This window comes from Stegostoma tigrinum, chromosome 25 (assembly GCF_030684315.1).
Source record: "Stegostoma tigrinum isolate sSteTig4 chromosome 25, sSteTig4.hap1, whole genome shotgun sequence".
Classification (NCBI taxonomy): domain Eukaryota; kingdom Metazoa; phylum Chordata; class Chondrichthyes; order Orectolobiformes; family Stegostomatidae; genus Stegostoma; species Stegostoma tigrinum.
This window is the reverse complement of record NC_081378.1, coordinates 23,365,555-23,389,329: the sequence shown is the minus strand read 5'-3', so window position 1 is coordinate 23,389,329 and position 23,775 is coordinate 23,365,555. Positions and strand designations below refer to the sequence as shown.

The 23,775-nt window shown below is 38.7% G+C and overlaps 1 protein-coding gene across 1 annotated transcript in view; it reads right to left on the bottom strand.

Moving 5' to 3' along the window:
- The window catches only part of reln (reelin), a 363,171-nt gene that overhangs the window by 233,560 nt on the left and 105,836 nt on the right, over positions 1 to 23,775 (bottom strand). The window contains exons 5-6 of the mRNA XM_048553828.2: positions 21,751 to 21,821; positions 1,649 to 1,681 (exon numbers count right to left, since the gene is read on the bottom strand). Of these exons, the coding sequence (XP_048409785.2) occupies positions 1,649 to 1,681; positions 21,751 to 21,821 (104 nt within the window). The remainder of the gene's footprint in view (positions 1 to 1,648; positions 1,682 to 21,750; positions 21,822 to 23,775) is intronic.

Here is a 23,775-nt window from a genome sequence, read left to right as displayed (position 1 = left end):
CTTGGGGGTCCAACCTTGACTTATAATGGATCCAGAGATTGTTAAAACACAAAAGGAATTTTCCTACCACGACACCCTGTCTATTCAATGTTATAGGCTAGGATTTAGTACCGTGTGCATGAATTGTTGAGACACATGACATCAGTGGTGACTAATTCCCAGCCCCCAGCAAGGAGAAGGCTCACTGGATCCAGCACCAGCTTGGTATTAAAAGTTTTGACTGCAAAACATTTTGTTCAATCAGGAGCCTCACCAATGCCTCAGGCTGCCAGCCAATCAGACAGCAGCAGCCATTAGGACCCAGAGATGGTCATTGGAGACTCAGACTATGAAGACTCAGACTAAGAAGCTGAAACAGTGAGTAGGTGAGTGCCTTTTTAAGGAGATGGGGTGGGGTCAGTAGCAATAGCAGGGTAGTGGTTTTCAGAGATCTGCTGCCTGCACCCAGATTGAGGCAATTGGAGCCCATCGCACCCCCGACTATACTATGGTGAGGCCACAACTGGAGTATTGGTGCAGTTTTGATCACCACATTAGAAGACGAATGTAATTGCTCTGGAGAGAGTTCAGACTAGAATATTACCAGAGCCAGCGAATTCTAGCTATGAGGAGTGATTGGAGAAGTTGGGGTTGTTTACCTCAGAACTGGGAAGGCTGAAGGATGCCAAGATTGTGAAGGGTAGATAGAAATTAGATAGGATGAACCGGTTACCATTGGCAGAGGATTCAAAAACCAGGGGTCATAGATTCAAGTTAAATGGCAGAAGGAGCAGAGAGGGTGTGAGCAAAAATGTTTTTACGCAGAGAGTGGTTGGTGTTTGGAATTCACTGCCTGAGTTGGTGGTGGAGGCAGAGACCCTGAACTCTTTCCAAAAAGTACCTGGATCTTCACCTTAAGTGCTGTAAGCTGCAGGGCTATGGGCTGCATGCAGGAAGATGGGATTAAAGGGCATTGGTATATCTTTGGGCCAGCATGGACAAGATGGGCCAAATGGCTTCATTCTGTACTGTATCATTTCTATGGTAACTCTACAGAGGCAGGTCATCCTGGTTTTCCGGCTTGGAAACCAATCAGTTTTACAGTCTGCTATGAAGGCAGGTAATCATGTCAGTACAAGTTGAGGCCACACATTAACTGTATTGCTGACAACCTAATTGCTGCGGTGGCAAGAGCGTTGGAGTATCCCTCCATGGTTAACCTTCTTGCCAACTTCCTCACTACCTCCACCAAGGGGAAAATTGTGGCCTGATATAAATAACACTATTTATTGAAATGATCTTTATCTGAGCATAATCATCTAGCTGCAATTTTCTACATGTTCTGTGAGATCATTTGAGGTCCCAGCACAATGAAGAACATTTTGAGAACATTTTTATACACTGCAAAAGATTCTTGCTGATTAGTCAGCAATGATACAATAAAATGCTATAAGGTTATTATATATATTTTGTGATCTTCTTGTTAAACATGAAACAAATTAAATTGACAAATAGGACAACTTGAACCAAAATGAAACAAGTATATGTAGTACAACAGTTGAATAAAATCTTTGCATGTATCTGAAAGTAAGTTGAGAACATATTGCGACAATAGATCATGGAAGATCTACAGACAGCCTTCATGCAGTGTTGAAATATTCTCACTTACCCAGCTTAGGTCGTAAGGGTGATTCTGTGGGAGCTGAGGAATGAAAGCAGAACAGATTATGTTATGTTAAGTTTTAGACAAATGTTGTATTCTTCCAACATAATGATCTCATACATAAATAATTTATAATGGAAGAATTATCATCTACAACACAGGGGGGTTCTGCTATAATGCAACAGTTGTGTTCCAGCCCAACATCGTGTTATAGAAAATTATACCACAGAAATAACGGTGCCTATGGGAAAAACAGAGTTAGGGGGCAGGCCACCAAGAAGTATCACTCAAAAAACATTCAAAATTCTTCCTCACCACTCTCCTATAAGTATCGGTGCCATGCCTGTCACTTGTGTGAGCTTGACACTTATAACCAAATAAAATCTACTCACCTGCATCACGCCCCAGCCCATTGCTGATCTGACCTGACATTTCATCAGTATAGACTTCTGGATAGATTTTCAGATAAGTGAAGCAGAGAAATCCGACCTTTCTTTCCTGTTTCCCATTGACATTGAAGTTAATTGCAGGATTAAAATGGGTTATAAACCTGAGCAACATTGTATTCAAAATAGTGCTAGAAAGGAGATAACAAGGTGTAGAGCTGGATGAATACAGCAGGCCAAGCAGCATCAGAGGAGCAGGAAAGCTGACGTTTCAGGCTTAGGCCCTTCTTCAGATTTTTCTGAAGTAGGTTCTAGGCCCGAAATGTCAGCCTTCCTGCTCCTCTGATGCTGCTTGGCCTGAGTGTTCATCCAGCTCTACACCTTGTTATCTCAGATTCTCCAGCATCTGCAGTTCCTGCCATCTCTAGTGCTAGAAAAGGGCAGGTTGTAACACAAACAACTTTTGGTATATATGATTTACATCAGCAAATTCAAAAGTTCTTACATATTTAATATGCAACAATATCTAGGCAAAAATACTACACACAATGTTTTAACAGCACATTATTTTTAAATGTACTTTTTTTGCATTTAATATGTTCAGCATAACCTCTTCAAATTAAGGCTTTATATATTTTCCTAACAAGATGGTTGTTCTCTGTGTGATATATTTGAGGTTTATGACATACAATCCAATTACCTTTTTCAAATGAACTTATTATGATTTATTCTGAACATTTACAACATTTGCAAGGATTGAAAAAAAATAGAAAATTTTCCTTTGACAAAGCCCGCGATGTAGATGTGTACTGAATGGAAGTGCATTGCAGCCAGCACAAGTTCACGATTTAGAAATGACGTTCCCCTATTCGTCAATCGTGTTAGAGCCGATTTGCATTGCTGAATCGCACGTTAAGCAGAACCCTCTGTATTCCCTAGATAGATATTTAGCACATGATGTGAATTCACTATGAAGCTCAAGCTTTCTGAAAAAAAGAATCCACATTTTTAACTTCAAGCGCATTTTATTAATTATTGGGGAACAGCAGACAGTTTTGCATGTTCGGTGAAGTATATCACTGTACAATTTAAATCTGCATTGATAGTCATCTCGAGCATTTTAAATTGAAAGCTGGTCAAAAACACAAATATCTAACATTGTTCCCTTCACCCAGTGTCAGGAATTTGCCAAAAGGGGAAATCATATTGACCCTATAGTAGTAGCATGCTAGTAAATTACACTAATGCAACCCACCACAGGTTGCCCTCACATCAGTATTTGAAAGTATGTTTAGTGAATTAAAATACAGCAGTCTTCAATAAAATTAGATTTCAATTGTTTTGTCTATCCATGAAGTGTATGAATCATTATTAGCACTCAATAAATCAAAGTTACAAATGCCCTAAATCATAAGCAAGATAATAATATCTACTATCCGCAGTAACTAACAAATTTTCTTCATAAAATTATGCATAATTCAAATCAGATCTAAGAGATGGAATATTGTGCACAATAAAGCAGAGGATATATTTCTACCGTAAAGAAAAATTACTGCAGCAACTTTTTGTTTTAAATGACTTGGTTTAGCATTGTGACCGAGAACATCAGAAGTAGGAGGAGCCAGCAATTCATCCCTTAGAGTTTACTCTGCCATTGAATAAGTCCAGAGATGATCTTCTACCTTAATTCCATCTTCCTACACTGCCTCCATGTCACCAATTCTCTTAGTAACCAAATGTCCATCAAGCTTTATCCTGAATACACAACAACTGATCATATGCAGCTTCCAGGGTAGAGTTCCAAACATTTAAAACCTAGTGATTGAGGATATTTCTGATTTACGCCCTAAATGGCCAAATCCTCATTTTGAAACTGTGAGCCCAAGTTTTAGACTCTCCAGACAGAGGAAACAATCTCTCGGCATTTATCTCAGCACTCAGAATTTTACATGTTTCACTGTGATCATCTCTGATTCTCATAAATCTTAAAGAATATAAACAAATATATCCTTCCTCAGGTAAGGTTTGAATCCAAATGGCAATTCAGTGAGAGGAAGGTCATAACGAAAGTTCAAAGTAGAATTAACTCAAGTGAAGTGCGTCAACCGAGATTTAAATGGAAAGCTATTCATAATTCAATATTATTTAACATTACATTCTCAGTCTCATTCACATGTTGGTGTCATTGAAAATGAAACTGCAATATTGGTGCAGTGAGGTCCACAATGCAGAAAGACCTTAATTTATAAAGTGCTTTTCGCTACCACTGGGCATCTTTACAGCCAATGAAGTACTTTTGCTTTGAAGTATAATCACTGCTATAATGCAGAAAGCACAGCAGCAAATTTGCATACACCAAATTCCTAGACAAACAGCTGCTAAAGTTCACAATTATTTTTCTGTGATGCTGATTTAGGGTTGAATATTGGCCCGGATGCAGAGTATAATTCACTTGCACTTCTCTGAAATATTGTAATGCCACAGAATTTTTTTTTCTACCTGAAAGGAGATATAAGCCTCAGTTTAATGTGGTACCTTCAACACTGCAACACCCCTTTTGTAATTGCACCGGAGTGTCATAAAATCATAGAGGTCTACAGCACACAGAAAGGCCCTTTTACTCATTGAGTCTGTGCCAGTTAAATGCAAGTACCTAGCTCTTCTCATCCCATTTTCCTACAGCTTTGCATGCCCTTCGTATTATGCTGATTTCTGCCTCTATCACCATTGCAGGTTAAAGTTCTAGAACCCCATCATCCTCTGGGTGCAAAAAACATTTCCTCACATCGCTTTTAAATCTCCAGCCTCTTATGTTAAATCTATGCCCACAAGTGTAGAAGCACTATCAGCTTCATTGATCCCTTTACCAAGGGGAATAGTTCCTTCCTGTATACCCTATCTATGCTTCTCATAACGTAATTTATCTCAATCACGTCCCCTTAGTCACATCTACTTCAAGGAAAGGAAAAGCCAGTCTATCCAATGTCTCTTCATAACTAAAACTTCCAGCCCAGGCAACCTCCAAGTAAATTTCCTCTGCACCCCTTCCAGGGCAATCAGAGCACTCCTATGACGTGGTTGATCTTTGGTGCTCAAGCTCCGGAATGAAAATTGAACCCAGAATGTTCTGACTCAGAGACACGTGAGTTACAATTGAGTCACAGTTGACAGATATGATCATATTTCCAAGCAGCAGGCTCATGTCCTATCCACACTAGACTGTTACACCAGATAGTAAAATATTGCATTCCCCATCACTGACATTTCTCATCTTGAGAATGACTAAGTAACCTGAAAATATGCATTTTGCAAGAAAGATTTATTGAATTTAAAATAAATACAAATCAAAACACAATCAGTCAACTGACAGTTCCTGCTAACCTACATTAAAAATTAACTGTTAAATTATTGATTGCCTCTGGCAAATTAAGAATTGATTTTTCTTGGTGTGTTTTGAATCATTCCTGAGTGGAGTCATCCACTGACAAATTGGCCTTTATAGCCACAACAGATGATGTTCAACCCAGAAGCGACATACACCGTGGGCTCAGTTCAACATCGCCAGAGATGGATGGATGCCATCAGCAACTCTGAAGTACATTTAGGGCAGATGTGTGGTAGGATCTTGCATGAATCACATCATGAAAAATAGAGTCAGTTCCATCCATCTTTGACAAAAGAGGAGATTTTGGAAAGAAGTTTTCCCCCCTCCCACAGGCTCTTCTTTACTGAACTCTAGGGCGAATGGGGCAGTTTTCTAAAGCTTCCACTCATTTCCAGATGATGGAAACATGTTTACCTCAAAACCATGGGGCATTGCTATTCAATTCATTTTATGGGCTAACATCTTGCATTTGTGCTTCATGCAATAAAATACCTTCTACATTCCGTGAACCCATTCAGGATAACCAGAAGTGGGGCCTTTCTCTGTTGTAGTGGTTTTTCCATAACCCCCTCCCGAATCCAGATTGACACCTGTAACTGTGCAGCAACAAAGCAGTTGGCCTGCCTTGTCACCAGAAACATGGAAAGACAATCTGTCCCATAGTTTGCTCTCAATCAAACTCATAAAAAGAGAAGTGGTTACTATTATATTACTGTGATCAGAGATAATGGGAACTGCAGATGCTGGAGAATCCAAGATAACAAAGTGTGAGGCTGGATGAACACAGCAGGCCAAGCAGCATCTCAGGAGCACAAAAGCTGACGTTTCGGGCCTCAACCCGTCATCAGACTTCATCTCTGATGAAGGGTCTAGGCCCGAAACATCAGCTTTTGTGCTCCTGAGATGCTGCTTGGCCTGCTGTGTTCATCCGGCTTCACACTTGGTTATCAACTATTATATTACTATTTGCAAGAGCACACTGTCTGCCAACAGGCTGCCATATTTCCTCAGTACGAACAGTACTTCTGCCATTCAACACTTCACAAACTGCTATGGTTTTCATTGCTCATCGTTTTCAGAGTTATCAACCATGCAGAACAAATAATTTAGAAAACATGTAGAAAAAACTGATACTAAAATAATAAACAAAGTAGTGTAATAACTTCATAGAATCTCTACCGCATGGAAGTAGGCCATTCAATCCATTGAGTCCATACCAACCCTCTGAACAGTATTCCACCCCATAACCTGTCACTGTAACCCCACATTTCCATTGGCTAATTCATATAGCTTGCATATCTTTGGACCATGGCAGAAAACCGGACCACCAACAGAAAACCCACACAGTCACGGGGAGAATGTTCAAACTCCACACAGACAGTTGGGAGGGTGGAAACCAAGATGCTGTGCCACAACAGCCCTGAGTGCTCAGTCTTAACTTTTATCAAATCTATTTTTCTAATCTACCTTTGGCTCCAGGAATAAGGACACAGCCACTGTGTTACAAGAGACCCCTGAATATTATAAATTTTTAAATCTATTTTTCTAATTAACCTGTTCAGTGATATTATTACACACCTCTGGAACAGTTGGGACTTAAACCTGGGACTCTCAGTCTAGGGGTGGAGACACTCCTACTTATACCATTGTACTCAGTCCTATCACTCCTTCCACACGCCAGTCCTACCTGTTCCCTCTTTATATTTGTTAATTAATTACCCAGTTAACCCCAGTAACCTGCTTAATTGCTAATTTAACATGAGCAACACAATAAACATTCAAACATTAATATTTCAAACAAATTCAAGGAGTGTTCCCTTATTGAGTCTTGTTGAGACTCTTATTGAGTCTCATAGGATCCCACTAAATGTTCCAAATGAAATGCTTGTTGGATTTCATGAATTTTAAAGGCATGTTAATATTTTACTTTATTCACCACAAAAGATTCACTTTACTTAAGTTTTAAACTGTGTGGAAATTTGAAATATTCTTCATGATTGAGTTCATTTTACTGTATCCACAACGTATACCATCCATACTTATCACAATCAGTCCCCTATTTTGGGTAAATGGTGTTTGCTACTTAAAACTTCCAGTGAGATCAATTAAAACTGCATGGCTTAGACAACAAGTGCTACTACTGTTTGTATCAGGAGTGTGGTCAAATACTGGCTGAATGATGGGTTTCTATCTATGTGCCTGGGGTTTAAGGCAGTATTGTTTAAGTCACATAAGGCAGAATCTTCTAATGGTCTGAGTGGCATGGGCTGTGGTAAGCTTTGTGGCAAATTCAGATGAGAAGCTCGTTCTCAACATCAGAGGTATCTCATTCCAGCTTTTCTGCTTTTTACAAATGGCCTGTTGAGTTTCCCTCTAGGCAGCAGTGAGTTTCCAATTAAGAAGGGTATTGTTTGTTAAACACTTTGTTGTTGGCCTAACTCATCTATTAATATTCAGGTATTTTAGTAGACTCACCAAACAAGCCAGCCATCTAGAAACCTGGAAATGAAAGCCAGAGCAGGAGCTTAGTGAGCTCAGCTCACTACTTGCTCCAAACAATCACCATGTTGGATATCAATCACCAACATCATAGGGACTCACTCCACGGTCATCAGTCACATGCATCCTACTCCCATGAACATTGGCATCCAATATGCGTCAACCTCCAAGGGCCTTCATAGCACATCTTTAAACCACTTACAGGATGTTTCTGAACATGCTTTCTGCATCAACAACTATCATTGTAACGCTGCTGCAAGGACATTGTACTCAGGGACAATGCACCCAGCTTATGGACTAGAACAGACTGGCTGGTCTAGTACCATGACCTCCACTGCTGGTCCTGGAGGCCTAGGAAGTCCTGCCTCATCCAGCAGGTTCTCCAGGTCCTTGGCCACAGAGTTGGCCACCAATTTTGTCACTCAGCCATATATGGCCAAACAAAACCAAGCAGGGCAGCTCAAGGCTGACATTCCTTACCAGGTGTACAACAGGCTTTTAAAGATGATGTGGGCACAAAGAATGCTGTTGGATTCTGGTATATCGTTTAGTAGTGAGTTGCTCTGGGAATGGTGTGAAGAAAGATGGAGCCAGAATTGGATATGAGGAATGCCACAGGGATGGTTTATGTAGTTTATGAGGCAGGTTTGGTAAAATAGGGCAAGAAAACCTGCTGGGCCTCGTGGTGGAAAAGCATGACATTATCTGCAAGGTTCATCTCATAGTAACAGATTAGTAAAGCTTTATTTTTCTTGCCAGTTGTTAAAGAACTGGTGTTTTTCCATTAAGCCGAGCATTTCTCTGTTAACAACGAAACATGGTATGTTTTTGTCCTGAATTGCAGCTTGTCAAGCAAAGTGACCATCTTGTTGGTGATTACAGCTTTGTGATGATTTGGGAAGTGTAGCGTTCAAGTAATGGCCTGCTCTTCTCAATTATGTTGTGACAAAAGCAACTGCATGAAAGACCTGCCAAGGAACTGTTAATGTCTGAATTCCATGGACATCCGTGACCCAAGTATCCAAAGGGTAGAATCCCTGGGCAACATTTAAGGGACTTTATGATATCTCCATGGTATTTACATACATGTAAATGCTTCTGCCTATTTCAGCATCTCGCTTATAGTAGGGACAATCCTGGAAGTGACAAGCTCAATATAGGCAGAGACTCAATACTGTGGTTTTTTTCTGCTGTTTCTTTCTCTAGAGTTTCAGGAAATGCTGAACCTGAGTTATTCAGCAAAGGGAAATTAATCAATTCTGTACTGCACTGGTATCACGTACATGAAGGGGATACTGTTCTCCTGAAATTTCCTGTAAAGCAATACAAATAAAAAAAATCCAACAGTAAAATCTGTGGTCAGCTGAGATATGTGAATTGTGCTCTCTTCATGCTTTGCTTTCTTTGGTTGTGTTATTAACTTTGCCTATTACTTTTCTCCCTTGCAACTTCAAATACACTATAATAAGTGGTTTAATGGTTTTTAGATAAATTTGGCTTCAGCAGTGGTTTGAATTACTTAGGAATGTTGAGGCAAGTCTGCAGAAAAATTCCAATGTAATTGGCAAGTGATCCATAGAACATGAGGTGAGAGGAAGTGCCATTAGTCCCTACGGGGACTCTACCACCAATCAATCCTGTTGGAAAAACCTGTCTCTTGCAACAAACCCTCTGAGGTCTAAACCATGCCTTTATGCTGGTGAAAGAAATCTAGGGGCATGGTTTGTCATTTTCCTTGAGTTCATTTGACAAAGCTTTCTCCGCCAGTAAGTTTTATAACAACTGGTTGTTCAGGTAACAGCCGAAAGCTGTACACCTAAATATAAAAATCCCTAGATTCTACATTTGCCAAGAGAACATTAACACGGGGGACAAATGATTAATCTTTTATTAGATGGATTTAATAATTGTGTTCAGAGAATCTATAGCTCTGTTAAATAATTAACTTTGAAATTAACTATTATGTTCAGGAATAAAATGAAACATTTATGTCTGGGAGAAAAAAATTACACCTAAGTCTGAATACATTTATTAAAATGCCAAAATGTGAGACACAGCCTTGGTATAAAAGTTTAATGTTTCAGGAATATATGTTCCAAATCCTTTCTTGTACTCAACAGACCTTCAGAAACTTGCCCTGGGTTATCAGTCTGAATGAATTGTAATTCTGATTTATTCAACTGCTGGCAAATAATTTAGAAAGTTATTAAGAATCAATGGGTTGATTTTTAATGAGCAATAGACTGAGGCACTCATATCCTCAGGTATACTTTGTTCTGCATATTTCATTTTCACTAGCAATCCAAGAAAATTATACCTACCATTAATTATAATTCTGCTTTCAAACGCGATAAATCTAGAGAACATACTTTGCCTCACACATGCTACAGATTAAGGCGTGAAAGAGAGAAGATATTTTCTATACACTAAACAATGTTGACTTTTTCTAGACAACTGCTAAGTGTTTAAGTCCTTCAAGTTTTATTTATGAGCCAACAGGCATCAATGGCAATGGGCCTCTGCGGTAGTTGAGTTATAACCCCCCACTAGCACACATCATAATATGTTACAAACTAAAAATGCAAGCATTACCAGGAGCCAGTAAATGTAATATATTTGGATTTCCAAAAGGCATTCAATACTGTACTGCACATAAGGTTAATTAATAAACTGAGAGCCCATGGTATCGGAGTAATATATTAGCTCGGATAGAGGTTTACCTAACTGGTATAAGTCAGGGTTGGGACAGATTCCTGGATCAATGGAACCATTTCCAGGGAAGGTGAGACCTCTATAAATGGAACAGTCTGCACCTGATCCATAATGTGACTAACATTCTTGTGGGAGAGTTTGTCAGTGTTGTTGAGAGAAATTTAAACTAGTCCAACTGGGGCAGAGGACATAGTGTGTTAGTTCAGTAGCAATTACCCATTCAAGGAACCAAGGCAGAGAAAATTCAGCCATGTTGTGTCTCAAGAGAGGAAGGCAAGGCTGGATGATCTTTATTTAATGCAAGCTATGTTAGCAGAAAGACAGATGACTTAAGGGCATGGATTGACACATGGAACTGCAACGAACTGCGATGTTGTTGCAGTCACAGAGACATGGTTGAGGGAGGAACAAAATAAACAACTCAACGTTCCAGGATATAGGATCTTCAAGTAGGACAGGGGAGGGTGCAAAAGTGGTGGAGGTGTCACATTATTAGTGAAGGAGTCAGTTGCTGGAGTAAAAAGAGATGAAGTGTTGTCAAATGAAGCTTTGTGGGGAGTGCTTAAGACGAAAGAGGAGGCAGTCACGCTGATAAATTGTATTATAGGCCCCCAAAGAGTCAGCGGGCAACACAGAAGCAGATACAGTCAATTCACTAGGGTATTTAAAAATAATAATAGGGTAATTATATTTGGGGATTTCAACTATCCCTATATTAATTTTGATAATCATAGTAGAAAGGATTTAGAGGGAGCAAATTTCTTGAACCATATACAGGAGAACTTCTTAAATGAAATGTAGCCAATCCTACAAGGGATGGTGCAGTGTTAGATCTAATTCTAGGAAATGAAGGTGGACAGATGTTTGAGGTGATAGTGGGGGAGCATTTTAGTGATAGCAAACACAACACCACATGTTTTTTTTCTGGAAAAGGAGAAAGATGGTTTGAAAAAAATGGGTTTTGGATTGCAGTAAGGCAGATTTTATGAAAATAATGCAGGATCTAACCAAAATAGTTTGGCAAGTTACTTGAGGGTAAATCATTTAAAGAACAATGGGAGGTGTTCAAAAAGATATTGGAGAGAGTTCAGCCCAACATGTTCCTTTAGACTGAAATATAGAAGCCCGGATGTCTATAAATATTCAGGACTGGATAAAGAGGAAAAGAGAGACACATAACAGGAGCTACAAAGTAAGCAAAGCAATGGGGACCCTAGTATTCAAATTGTAGTTGTGCCAGTGGGTTTGATTGGAATGGCACACTTGGACAAAGTTGGAAATTTAGGAATTTCAGCTCCTGTGCCTACTTTTTGGTAGGACTGTCAACTTCACTCTTGTTACAATGCTTTCACGTTATTCTGAAGTGCTTTTCCATCTGTATGCATATGATCACCTCTGGTATGTGTCGAAGCAACACCCCATATTCCTTCTGTATATTATCCATGTGCTACCCCCAGCAACATCATCTGCAATTAGATTCCATTTACGTGCTGATAACATTTAACTTCTACCTTTCTGTCACTACCATTGACCAGAATTGTTTCTGTATTATCTACTTGACTTTGCAGCTCTCACAAGTGACACCAAATTTCATACAGTTTAATGTCAATCATATCAAAGCTGTCTTCAGTTATTGGTTGACCGTTTTGACTTTCAATTTTCCTGCCATTTGATAAGTAAGTTTGCAGAATACACAAAGATTGGCTGGGTAGTTGGAGGTAAGAAGGAAGGTCTTAGATTAACGAGGATATAAATGGATTGGTCAGATGGGCAGATCAATGGCAGATGGAATTTAACCCTGATAAATGTGAGGTGATGCACGTCGAGAGGAGCAACAAGACAAGGGGGTACTCCAAGACTGGCAGGAAATTAGGAAGTTTGGAGAGATCTTGGGGAGCTCGTCCAGAAATTTGTGAAGGTGGCTGGGCAGGTTAATAAGGCATATATTACAAGAGCAGATAGATTACATAGGAGCTGTACAGAACTTCGGTCAGGCCACAACTGGAGCACTGTGTGTAGTTCTGGCCCCAACACTAGATGAAGGATGTGATTGCACTACAGGGGGTGCAAAGGAGATTCATCAAGATGTTGCCTGAGATGGAGTATTTCAGCTGAAGGGAGGCTGGATAAGTTCAGGTTGTTTACTTTGGAATGTTGAGGAGTATAAGAGGTACATGCGATTATAAGCAGCACAGACAGGGTCCAATAAGAAGCAACTGTTCCCTTTAGTCAAAGAGTCAAGAACAAGGTGGCACATTTGTAAAGTGAAAGGCAGGAGGTTTAGTGGGGTTTTAAGGATATTTTCCCCACCCAGGTAGTGGTAAAGGTCTGGTGTGCATGCCTGGGAGGATAACCTCAACATTTAAAAAGTATTTGGATGAACACTTGACGTATCATATTTGGGAATGGGCCTAGAATGAGAAAGTAGGATTAATGGAGATAGTCGTGCTTTTATAGCAGTACAGATTCGATGGGCTGAAGGGCCTCTTCTGCACTATATGATTCTATGATTCTAAAGGGGGACATATTTAGGATGGTTACCTGTAACCAGGTGGAGTGTCACAGAGATCAGTGCTGGGATCATAATTATTTGCAATGTATAATATTGACTTGGACAAGGGAAGTGAATGTACTGTAGCCAAGTCTGAGGATGACAAAAAATAGATGGGCAGGCAAGTGGTGAAGGTGACACAGTCTGCACAGGAATATAGATAGATTAAATGAGAGGGTGAAAACTTGGTAGATGGAATATAATGTGGGAAGATGTGAAGTTATGCACTTTAGCAGTAAGAATAGAGCTGCTGAATATTAGTTAAATGATGAAAGACTGCAGAAAGTTGCATCACACAGGGATTTTGTTGGCCTTCATGCATGAATCATAAAAAGCTAGCATCCAAGTTCACCAAATAATAGGGAAGGCATGGAATGTTAGACTTTATTTCAAAAGGAATAGAATATATAAAAATTGGGGACTCTAAAACTATACTAGGCACTAGTTAGACCACATCTAGCATACCATCAGGTTTTGTCCTCTTACATAAGTAAGGATATACTGGGATTGGAGGCAGTCCAGAGAATGTTCGCTAGTTTAATCCTTGACATGGAGGATTTTCTTATGAGGAGATGTTGAGATGGTTGAGCCTGTGCTGTTTGGAGTTCACAATAACGAGAGGTGACCCTATTGAAACATATAAGATTTTTGTCCAGCCTGACAGAGTAGATGTTGAGAAGGTGGTTCCTTTTGTGGGAGAGGCTAAGACTAGACTGCACAATCTCAGAGTACATGGTCATCCATTTAAAACATTAATGAGGAAGAATTTCTTCACACAGAGGTACGTGAATCTGTGAAATTCTTGAATGCAGACATTGCTGTTGCAGCTGTGTTGTTACGTATATTCAAGGCTGAGATACACAGATTTTTAATCCGGTAAGGGAATTAAGCGTTATTGTGAAATGGCAGGAAAGTGGTATTGAGGATTATCAAATCATTGATACATTGTCTACATTGAAAGATTGGCAGAACAAACTCAATGGGGCAAATGAGATAATGGAAACTGCAGATGCTGGAGAATCCGAGATAACAAAGTGTGGAGCTGGATGAACACAGCAGGCCAAGCAGCATCTTAGGAGCACTCTTCAGATGCTGCTTGGCCTGCTGTGTTCATCCAGCTCCACACTTTGTTATCAATGGGGCAAATGGCCTATTTCTGCTCCTATAATTAATAGTCTTATTATTGCATATTTTTTGTCGGATTAATCCTGGACCACACTTTCATTTTTGCTTTAAAGTGTGCACATTTTTCAGTCAAATCTCCACCTCATGAATGCTCAGTCCTGAGTTACTGTATATGTTTGAAATTGATCTCATTCAACACAGTGGACGGGGCACACAACATACTGGAGAGTATCCTAATCCTTTATTGCTACAAGATCGTGCAGCGGTCACTCATGCTGGTACTTTCTCGGACAGATGCATCCATTACAAGTAAATTGGTCAGATCAAATATGTTTTCCATCTAGTTGTTTCCATTACCATCTGCTGCTGACCCAGTCTATCAGCTATGTCCTTTAGGACTTGGCAAAGTAGATCATAATAGGCTACTGAACTATCTTGGTGTTAAGACGCTGATATTCCCCACCCAGGCAACATACTGTTTCCTTGTTACCCTCAATGCATCTAACATGGTGTTTGACAAAAGAAAAACTAATTCATTATTAGAAGGAGGAAGGTCTAGGTGGTAATCACAAGGAAGTTTTCTTGTCCATGTTTGACTTGATGCCATGAGACTTTGTGGGGGCTTTATTCAACATTAAAGACTCCCAGGGCAACTCTTTCCCCACTGTATTTCATTGTGCTGCCATCTCTGGTCTATCAAAGGTTGGTATCTGGGTCACTATCTGTAAGGTATGATTGATGAGTTTGACTAATTCAGGGTGCTCCTTGATTAGTCTGTGCAACAGCTCTTGTTATTTTGGCACAAAACCCCATATTAGTAAGGAGCATCATGTGTGATCAACGGGGCTAGATTTGCTGTTGTCATTTCCATTGTCCTGATCAATGGTGGGTGGTCCACCAGGTTACATTTCTTTCATTAGATTTTTAAGCACTTAGATATAACTAAATGGTTTACTAGGGCTTGGTCTTTTTAGAGGGCTAGGTGAGGATGGCAGACTTTCCTTCTCCAAAGGAAGGGCATTTGTGAACCAGATGGATTTTTCTGTCAATCATAATGATTTCATGGTCACCATTAGACTAGCATTTAGTTTTAGATTTATTTATTGAACTCCAATTTCACCATCTGCCATGATAGGATTCAAACATATGTCCCCAGACTATTAACACAAAAACAAAAATTGTTGGAGAAACTCAGTAGGTCTGGCAACATCTTTGGACAGGAAGCAGAGTTAATGTTTTGGGTCCAGTATCCTTCTTCAGAACCATTCTGAAAATGGGTTACTGGACCCAAAAACATTAACTCTGCTTTCTCTTCGTAGATGTTGCCAGACCTGCTGAGTTTCTAAAGCAATTTCTTCTTTTGTTTCAGATTTCCAGTACCTGTAGTTCTTTGTTTTGGTTACCCCAGAATATTAGACTGGACCTCTATATTGCTAGTGCAGTGCCAACATAACTCCTCCTCTGCTTTCCATTATTGGTTGAAGGGTAATTGGTTGCTGAGAACGAAAGGTCATGGTGGATGGAAATAAAAGGAATGTTATAGAAAGAAAGTTTTTTTTTGTTTATACAACAATAAGGACAGAAATGGGTATTGAAAATTTTAGAATAGAATGAAGCCTAAATTGTTCACGAGTACATTCTGAACATAATAAGAGTAGAAAACATTTGTTTGGCAGCTTTTATTACTTTAAGTTATATACTTGCTAATGCCATTGTTTTATTCAGTAATGAATCTGTTTAATGCTTACACAGCTAACAGTGGTAAGGCTGACAACAAGTTTGCGCTGTTTTGTGGAAACATGATGACAGGGCCACTAAATGGTTAATAATTATGAAATGTTATCTTGAGTGTCTAATCCAAGAATAATTTGCACGTGCTTTTAGGAAATTCCACTTCTGATGTAGTACCTTTCGGGTAAAATATTGGAAAGGAGCACAGAATGAGCTCAGCTGGCTTGGAAAAGGAGTTCTGATGATGTACTTAAATTTCAAACTATAAAATAACAATTTGGAGCTGAGCTAAGTTTTTGCTTTTCAGTGAGTTAAAAGAAATAATAATCGTTTAACTGAGTTGGATTAAATAATGAATCATTGAAAGGCCGTTTACTTATCACTGTATTATTACCAAATGTCTAGAATGCTGTAGTTGATGAACACGAACGTTTCAAGAAATAATTGGCCGAGTAATCAAGACTTTCATATGAGTTTGTCTCCTCCTCAATGTTGGATCTAAGTACTTAATCAGGCATTTTACTGCTCTGTCTACATCCAGACAAAGCCAAACTGTATTTATTTATGATTAATGATTAACTTCAAGGAAAAGGCTTCAGAATCATCATTTCAGCTCTGTTGCCAAATCATTTCCTCACTAATTCTCTGCTTTTTCTTCCTGAAGGTACTAACCTTTTGCTCAGATGTGGCTCCAGACCTGGGAATTCTCTAGTATCTTGAGCCAAAAGCTAAACTTCATAGTTGGTCTGACATTGTTCATTAATACAGTCTCTAGGTTATCTAATATTTAATATCTTAACACTTTAATGACATTTTTATAGTGTGAAATTGATCATTTGTAGATGACATTCACACTAGGCAAGAATTGTGACATGTCATATATAATAAAAACATGAAAAATACTGCTCTTCTTTTGTGCAGTTAACCAATGTGTGCAAACACATCACTAGACTCGAGGAATATAAAATTTAATGAATTAGAAACACAGAGTTTCTGTTCACCCTGTGGAGGAATATCTAGTCCTTGTATTACATTTAAGCAACAACCCCCATGGTCTCGAAGTGGCAATGGGAGAATTCTGGAGTTTAACTGGTTAGAACCAGGCAGCTTATTAGCTTCGGGCTTTGTTTTCCACTCATGACCAGCTGGTTCACTCTAACACTTAATGCAGTGTTTTTCGGCATTATTTGAACATATTTGGAATGATCCCCATTTCCAATAGTAGCTTTATCCTTGAAGGTATTACTGATGAACATGTTATTTATACAGTGCTACTCTGTCTTGTTCCATTATTGGATTGCCAAATATGTCATAGATTATGGCTCATATAAAATCTCCCAATGCAGAACACTTCAGCAAGATGCTAGCTCAAGGAGAGCCTGCTTAAAGAGCAAACGTTTTGTGAAAAGTTTTCTAAAATCAATTTATACTGGAATAACAACACATTTTGCAGAATATGGACCCAAAATGTGAAGACTTTTGCCAGTTTTTGTAATCTTTTAAAACTTTTGTGATCAATTTGTAAAGACGGAGCTGAGCCTTCAGCTAACATATCTGATTCATTAGAAAATTAGTGTCTTTAATTAGAATTTTAACTGCAGTAATTCACAGTTGCTTGGATTAATCATAAACACCACTGAAGCAGATTTGCTGCAATTTGAATTCATTTCAGATTTCATACCAATTTACCAAGCAGCACTGCAGTGGCATGGTGCTACCATTTTCTGGAAACCAAATATGAAGCACTTGAGGAGCAGGATGCAGATCTCAGGAATAAATTGTTCAATTTCTCAGTTCCTGGTTTTAGCCATATTACCATGGTGTGAATTTAGGCAATTCTTTGCCAGTAGAAAAATTGGGAACCAGGTTAGAATGGTGACTCTTACGCTTCCTCTTGCATTAAGTTTCAGTATGGCACCCCTTCACCCCTGAGGTGTAATACTTTCTTGTGCAGGAGGTCGGGCTTAGTCTGTTGTAATAAGAGTGTAAGGATCAAAATGGATTCGTAATGAGGAGTGAATTATATGGTGATGGCATATGGACATGGCTGGGACAACAACTGTGGACCTCAATGGGAATCAGACCCAAGATCAAAGTATTCTTCATAGTCTTAGTAATAATGCCTATATCACGAAAGAAATTTGTAGCTGATTGGCGGCTTGCAATAAACTACATATTTCATTAAACTACCAATTGGTTTTCATCTACCATACAAGAACAGTCAGGCCCTTTAGGCCTCAAACTAAAAGGAGGGTGTTACCAGAAAATCTACCTTTCACCAAAGCGACTATGATGAGGGTATGTCATACAACATGGTGAAAAGTTTTGCAGATTCCAGTGAGCTTTAAGAATCTTCAGACACAGCATTAAGTAGGATGTGTACGCAGACACAACTGAAGGGTTGCACCTTCTAGAATTCTGCAAATGAGAAACCAGTGGCAAGATTCTACAAGGCAGAATCTATAGGCAATCACAAATAGCATTTCAGACCTGGGAAGAGATAGATAGAAGTAATTGTGAGCTAGAAACTAGATGAAGCTGCTACGCTAATCACATTTGGTTGCATCAAGTGGCAATGAACAGTAGGGGTGGCCCCAAGTCAAGGTTTACTTGGACAGCAAATGTACATTGGCAGTTTTGAGAGTAAAGATGACATATTTGAGGGGCAAGGTGAAAAACTTTAAAAGTACAATGCAGATACAGTGTGAGAAAGCTAGAAGTAAGTGACAGACTTACAACTCAGGGAACAATGTTGCTGTTGTGGGTAGGTACCACTCGGTAAAACACTAAGTGAGGTCAAGGGCCACAGAAATAATTTTAAAATGAGATTCCATCACAAAGCCAGAATTAAAGTTACTGGGGAAAATTAGAAGACGAAGCAAACAATCTCCATCAGGAGGAGGAGGTTAGGAAAATGCAGAGCCACAAAAGAAATCAAGAGATATATTATTTAAACCACAGTAAACTACACTAAAGGCAAGAAGAATTTGTTAAGATTAGAGACAGTGACAATTTCCTCTGGAAAGAAACATGGTTATGGAGATTATTAGTAGTGGGATATATTTAATAAAGTCTTTGGGAGAAGCTGATTACCTCTAAAGACACAGGTCATAGGATTTATTTTGTAAAGCCATTAAAGGAGGACCATTTATTAGGCTTCAAAAAGAGACAAGTCAGCAATTGTGTTTGTAAAAAGGAGACACTCGTCCATTTTATTTGTACATGGTGGGAATTCTCCACTTTCATTGCACAAAGCATCAGCATGCAATAGCAGTTTTGTTGTACTGCAAAACTGAAATCTTTTGAAGCAATTCAAATTAGTAATCACATTTGAAAGCGGAAATAATATTGCTAGAAAAATGAGTTAATTCTCAATACCACCTTCCTCTTTTTTTCTCCTATAACCCTTGATTCGTAAACTGATTAAACATCAGTCTATCCCAGCCTTGAAATATTTAATGACAAACCCGCCACTGTCCACTGTGGTAAAGAATTCCACAAATTCTCTAAATTCTGAGAAGAAATTCCTCCTCATCTTTGTTTTAATTAGGCCACCACTTACTCTGAGATCATGGCCTTTGATCCTAGAGTTTGCCAAAAAGGGGACCTAAACTATGTTATTACAAGTGTGGTCTGACTAGTGCTTTATACAGTTTTAGCAAGACTTGCTTATTTTTACACTCTATTCCCTTAGAAATAAACGCCAACATTCCATTTGCCTTTCCTACGGCCTGTTGAACTCGTATGTTAACTTCTTATGATTTATGCACAAGGATCCCCTACAGCTTCCTACATTCTTTCTCCATTTAAATAACATTAAGCTCTATTCTTCCTGCCAAAGTTTATAACCTCACCTTTTCTCACATTATATTCCATCTGGCACATTTTTGATCATTCATTTAACCTGTTTATACTCCTGTAGACTCACGTGTCATCTCACCATTTGTCTTCCCATCTTAGAAGAAAAAAAACAAAGAAATTCTGAGGATAGATAGGTGATCCAAGCTAAGAGTTTTGGCAAGAAAATATTTATATCAATGGATATTGTCCAAATTTTAAGTCTGCAAAGGAGGCAAATGTCACTATGTTATCAGATAGTGTACTTTAGCAGAAGAAAAAGATCTTCGCAGCCTACTACAGTACAATCACACAGATTACAGGTCTGGTGCATCCAACTGCATGGAAGCCACGAAAGAGATGGAATGACCACTGATCACAGGTTAATGACATGGTCAAAAAGAAATGGCTTGGTTTAAAGATCCAGGATATTATCAAAAAGAAATTGTCTGGTTCATAGATTCAGAATACTGTTCCAAAAAACTGATTGGTTCAGAGATCAGGGAGACTGTCAAAAAGAAATTCTCCGGTTCAGAAATTCAAGATAATGCAAAAAAGAAAACACCTGTTTCAACAGGACAGTCGTCATCCTCAAAGGATATTCAGAAGATTAAAGATCCTTCAGAGATTGTAATGGAGCATGTCTGTTTCAGAAGGAAAGACACACTCTGCAAAAGAAATCTAGGGGATTAAAGGTTCCTCAATTTTACAGATTTGCAAGAACAGTGGCTAAATCAGCAGGCTTCAACCTAGAGACTTACTAGTCTTCAGGTAGGAAGTAAACATATTCTGGCACATTAATGAAATGTCCAAACCACCTGTGTTGTGGAATCAGAGGCTTTGCGGACGGGAAGTATTCATAAATGTAATTAATACAAAAATGTATAAATATTGATGGTGGTACAAAAACTTGGAGAAAGATATTGTACATAGGTGTAGGGCTCAGAGAATTAATGCCAAAGAGTAGATTAAGCATCACCGAATATGGTGATGTCATAACGGCCTTGAAGGAGTCAGACCCAATACTGACGTCTCCCTCATCATCTTAATAACAACGTACATCAAACCAACATAACCTACATCTGATTGCTATTTAGCAATGAACTGCAGTTTAAAATAAGAGCCTCTCCTCATTGAATTGCCAAGTGGTTTTTATCCAACATGCTCAATCAGTCAGGCCTTTCACATCCCAATGTAAAAGGAGGATGTGGCCATCAAAATTATCTGATGTATCTTTCACCAAGTTGACTGAAGTGAAGGTTCATTATACAACAACTTGAGACCAAGCAAACTGAAATGCTTATAAAAATAATTGTGGAGTGTTCCTTCAATGATGTAATATTCAACAGTTAAACCACATAGAGCAGGAAAATGTTGGTCAATTCTAAGACAGTAATTAGCTAATTTACGGTAGCATCATAACTAGCTATGGAAGGAGAAAATAAGCCACACTTCACACTTTTGACCATCATTGATCTCTCATGGAAATGTATGGACTGGATTTGGGAAAATACTGTTATGATGCTTGCTTTAATGAAATAGTCCATTTCTGCTAAATTGTGAGTATGATTGACCACCTGAACAAATCCTGGATGATAACTAGTATCTATGGATCCCAACCATCCGACAAGGTTATAATACCAAAGATTGGTTAAGAAACATCACAAGAAAAGACTTGTAAAAATCAATGGTATAATTAGAAATCAGAGTTTCTCATGGACAATTGAAGAAATTAATTACAAGGATTTTTCAGCAAAACAAGGTACAGAAGTTTCATAGGCTGTGGTTGTACAATATGGACAATGTTACTTGGAAATACAACAGGAGAGACGGTGACGGTTTATTTTTCAAGACAAGGAATGAACAAAATTTTTTTTCTTACCTCCTCGTTCACACAGCTGTTGAACCAGGGCATCCTTGAATATGATCTGACCTCTTTGAGTAGCTGTGGCCCTTGTAAAATAAGATTAAAGAAAACGTATAAGCAACCTTTTCCAATATTTCTTAGGCCAGCAGAGTTAGTCAAATATGACACGGGTAGCTGTTGTACAAGATAATGGTTCTAAAATGGCTAATGTTGGACACTCCAGTAAATTCCACCGAACCTTGTCAGGTGTTGTGAAATTGACAGGGTACCTCTCGAGCTCATAAACCTAACTGTAAACTAAGTAGACCCTTAGCCACAGGCAAGGAAGGAGGATGGTGGCAGCTTCCTTATACCCACAAATACCATAGTAGATACAATATCCAAAGCTCGTGTTTCCCCAACTTCTGCAATGTCCTTTGCCATTTGTAGTTAATTGCACAAAATTTCACCCTTGAAGAGAGGCGTTTTTAAAAAACTGTTTTTTATATCTTTTTCTCTTGACTTTATACTTGTTTTTAACTATTGAGAGACAAGTTTGAGAGTGGCCAATTTCTCCAAATGACTTTAACTGATTACCACCCATGAAACAAATGCATAGAACTAATTGTAATATGAAGTACAGTTAAATCCAACCAGACTTTGTTTCTACTGAACAAGACAGTTTCAATGAAATTAAATATTTCACTGGGATACTGCCAACTGGTAAGCCAGGAATTATCTAAACATCAAATTGTTTGGTACATCAACCAACGAATTCCAGTAGAGATTTAATCCAATATCCAAAAGTGTAGAATTTAGCAGGCTGAATGCAATTCAGATGTTGAAACAAAAACAAAGTTGCTGGAGAAGCTCAAGAGGTCTGGCAGCGTCTGTAAGGGAAAAACAGAGTTAACATTTCAGGTTCGGTGACCCTTCCTCGGATTTTGCATATGTCTATGATTTCTGGAATAATTTACACCTTTCTGTTGAATATTCCCCACTTACTTATTAAATTCAAATTGGCTGTAATTTTAAACATTGATCTAATGAACAAAGTGCAATGATGGAAATGTGACAGCGCAAAAAATAATTGTGAACAACACAAATGTAGACATTTAAGAATCGTAAGAACGTCAAGATTTACAAGCAGGAGAAGGCCATTTGATCTCTTGAGCCTTCTCTGCCATTCAGTAACATCACGGTGATTTGACTCTAACTTTAAATCCACTTTGCTTTCTTACTCCATCCATCTCCCCATGCCCCTCCTCCTGCCACTGGACCCCAACTTTTGACTGTCTCATTGATCAAAAACATGTCTCATGTCACTTTGAATACATTTAATGTGTTATGACAGTGATGGGAGGAATCTGCTGGTGATCTAGTCCTATTACATTATCAGTTGCATCATGAATACAGATGTGTTGTTCAAATCACAAAGTGCTTCGTTTTTGTACAACCGTACAAAATAAGGGAGATTTTTGCCAGGCTTTTTCAATGAGCTCAAAATAATTAATTTAATCCAGTAGAAATAATATTTATTCTTAAAACTAATTGTAAACACTGTTTCATATCTAAGTTCTGATCTAGAATTAATACTACCTTCCCTTAATCCCAAACACATCCACCTCAGACAACACAGAAAAGACCACAGCTTCTGCAGAGATAGTGGTTAAAAACAAAGGCAAGAGGGTAAAACAACCTCATGGGCACACCCTGAAAACAAGTAGAATCTGATGATTTCTTATCATCCAATTGAACTGATGACAGTCATAAACCAATAGACAAACTTTAGGTCTGATTACACTCAACCTTGATCAGTATCAACTTGGATCTGAGTCTTTGGTAATTGGTGACAGTCCGGCTTTCTACATTTTACAAGGTGGTCAGAAATACTTGTATTTTGAAATGTTTTCAGACTCCCAGGAACTTCTACTGAGAAAAGAATTTTAGGAGGGAGGCTTTTGGCCTCGGGGGTTTCTTCCCTGCTGAATCTTAGGTCTTTTAAAACAGAAAATGTCAAATTAGGAAAGGGTTGCTCAGCAATCATTAGCATTGAGGCAC